This window comes from Rhagoletis zephyria, unplaced genomic scaffold (assembly GCF_001687245.7).
Source record: "Rhagoletis zephyria isolate East Lansing unplaced genomic scaffold, Rhagoletis_zephyria_1.1 Rzeph_scaffold_54873, whole genome shotgun sequence".
NCBI classification, from domain to species: domain Eukaryota; kingdom Metazoa; phylum Arthropoda; class Insecta; order Diptera; family Tephritidae; genus Rhagoletis; species Rhagoletis zephyria.
Genome location: NW_016211925.1, coordinates 1 through 1,837, shown reverse-complemented (window position 1 = coordinate 1,837; position 1,837 = coordinate 1). Strand labels below are relative to the sequence as shown.

The following is a 1,837-nucleotide window of genomic DNA, read 5'->3' as shown; positions in this document are numbered from 1 at the left end:
CCACCTCGTCATTTGATTGGTTAGGCCAGTTGTTTATATTTTCGTACAAGAACGCTGGACCAGTTAGCCAAATCGAGCCACCAAGTTCAAGCGCTGTGCTTCCTCTGGACACAATATCGGCTGGATTGCATTTCGTCGGTACATGTCTCCAATGAGCGTCCCTAGTCGAATCCTGTATTTCCGACACTCTGTTGCCAACGAAAGCTGACAGCGTAACCGAATGCAGTTGGAGCCAGTGAAGGACGATTTGCGAATCTGTCCAAAGAAAGGTATCGAAATTATAATTAGAAAACATGGGTGTAATTTTTGTAAGGAGTCGGGCAAGTAGTAGTGCACCGCAAAGCTCCAGCTTTGGTAGCGACTGTCGTTTGGTTGGGGCCACACGCGATTTTGCCGTGAGAAGGCGAACGCGAACATTACCAGTATTGTCTACGATGCGTATATATATTCCGCAGCCATAAGCACGAATCGATGAATCACAAAATCCATGTATTTGCAACGACTGCATGTTAGCAGATAAACAGTACCTTGGAACTTTAACTGCGGCGAGATCCGAAAGGTTGTTGACAAAGGTTTGCCAAGCCGACTGGATGGTTTGGGGAACCGATTCGTCCCATTCGAGTTTCAGCAACCACAGCTCCTGAAGCAAAATTTTAGCGGTGACGGTCACTGGCGCTAGGAGGCCAAGTGGGTCGAAGAGCGATGATGCGATGGATAGTATTGTCCTTTTTGTAACACGGCCGTTTAGTGGCTGCTTTGGTAGGAAATAAAATAGAAAATTGTCATGAATCTGATCCCATTTAAGACCAAGAGCACTGGTGACAGAGTTGTCGAGATTCAAATCCTTGTCAGTGTGTTCGCCTCTGAAACGCTGGTGGTTAGAGTGCCATTTTGCCAGCTCTAGTCCACCTAATTTTAGTAATTCTGTTATCTCATGTTTAATCCGTGATAGCTCTGCAAGCGAGTCAGCACCACACAGCAAATCGTCGACGTAGAACGATGACTTGACGACAGTTGACCCAACGACGAATTGCGACACATATTGATCGGCTAGGTAATGTAGACTGCGTACTGCGAGGTATGGTGCGGCTGCCATTCCGTACGTGACTGTGTTGAGCTGAAATGTTTTAATATCTTGATGAGGCGAACTCCTCCACAAAATATACTGGAATTTGCGATGTTCCTCACTGACTAGCACCTGCCTATACATTTTCACGATGTCTGCTGTAAGAGCGAAGCGATGTAAGCGAAAACGAAGCAACAGAGTTACAAGCTTGCTTTGGATAGTAGGTCCTACTATTTGGATGTCGTTTATCGATTTCTGCGTAGTTGTTCGACAAGATGCGTCGAAGACAACTCTTAGCTTCGTGGTTGTGCTATTCGGCTTCAAAACGCAGTGGTGGGGAATAAAGTAGTGAGGTTCGTTCAATTTCGGGTTGGGCACTGCTTGCATATGGCCTAGATTCTCATACTCATCCATGAATGCGACGTACTGTGTCCTGAGGATAGGGGACCGTTGTAACCGACGTTCTAGCGCATTAAATCTTCGCAAGGCTGTAGTGTATGATTCACCTAAGCAGGCCGGATCGTCCTTGAATGGAATTTTAACTACAATCCGGCCATTAGCGCTACGAGTAGCGGTGTCATTATATAGTTTTTCGCAGCTATATTGCTCACGAGTCCACACGTCCGACTTTGTTGCAACTTCTTCAATCTGGAATAATTTTTCCAACCTTGAATCTATAGAGTCCTTACAGGCAAGCAAGCATTTGGTGTTTGGAGCATTACAGCTCGCACGATAGCGTCCAGAAACGACCCAGCCCAGCAGGGTTTTCTG

General features: G+C 46.2%; 1 protein-coding gene across 1 annotated transcript; it reads right to left on the bottom strand.

Annotated features, from left to right (window-relative positions):
* Positions 1-9: 9 nt before the first annotated feature.
* Positions 10-1,826, bottom strand: LOC108356167 (uncharacterized). The gene is made up of 2 exons (XM_017607296.1): positions 528-1,826; positions 10-255 (listed from the first exon to the last, which is right to left on the bottom strand). The coding sequence occupies exons 1-2, from the start codon at positions 1,478-1,480 to the stop codon at positions 162-164; spliced, it is 1,047 nt and encodes a 348-aa protein (XP_017462785.1). The 5' UTR covers positions 1,481-1,826; the 3' UTR covers positions 10-161.
* Between the last annotated feature and the right edge of the window lie 11 nt (positions 1,827-1,837).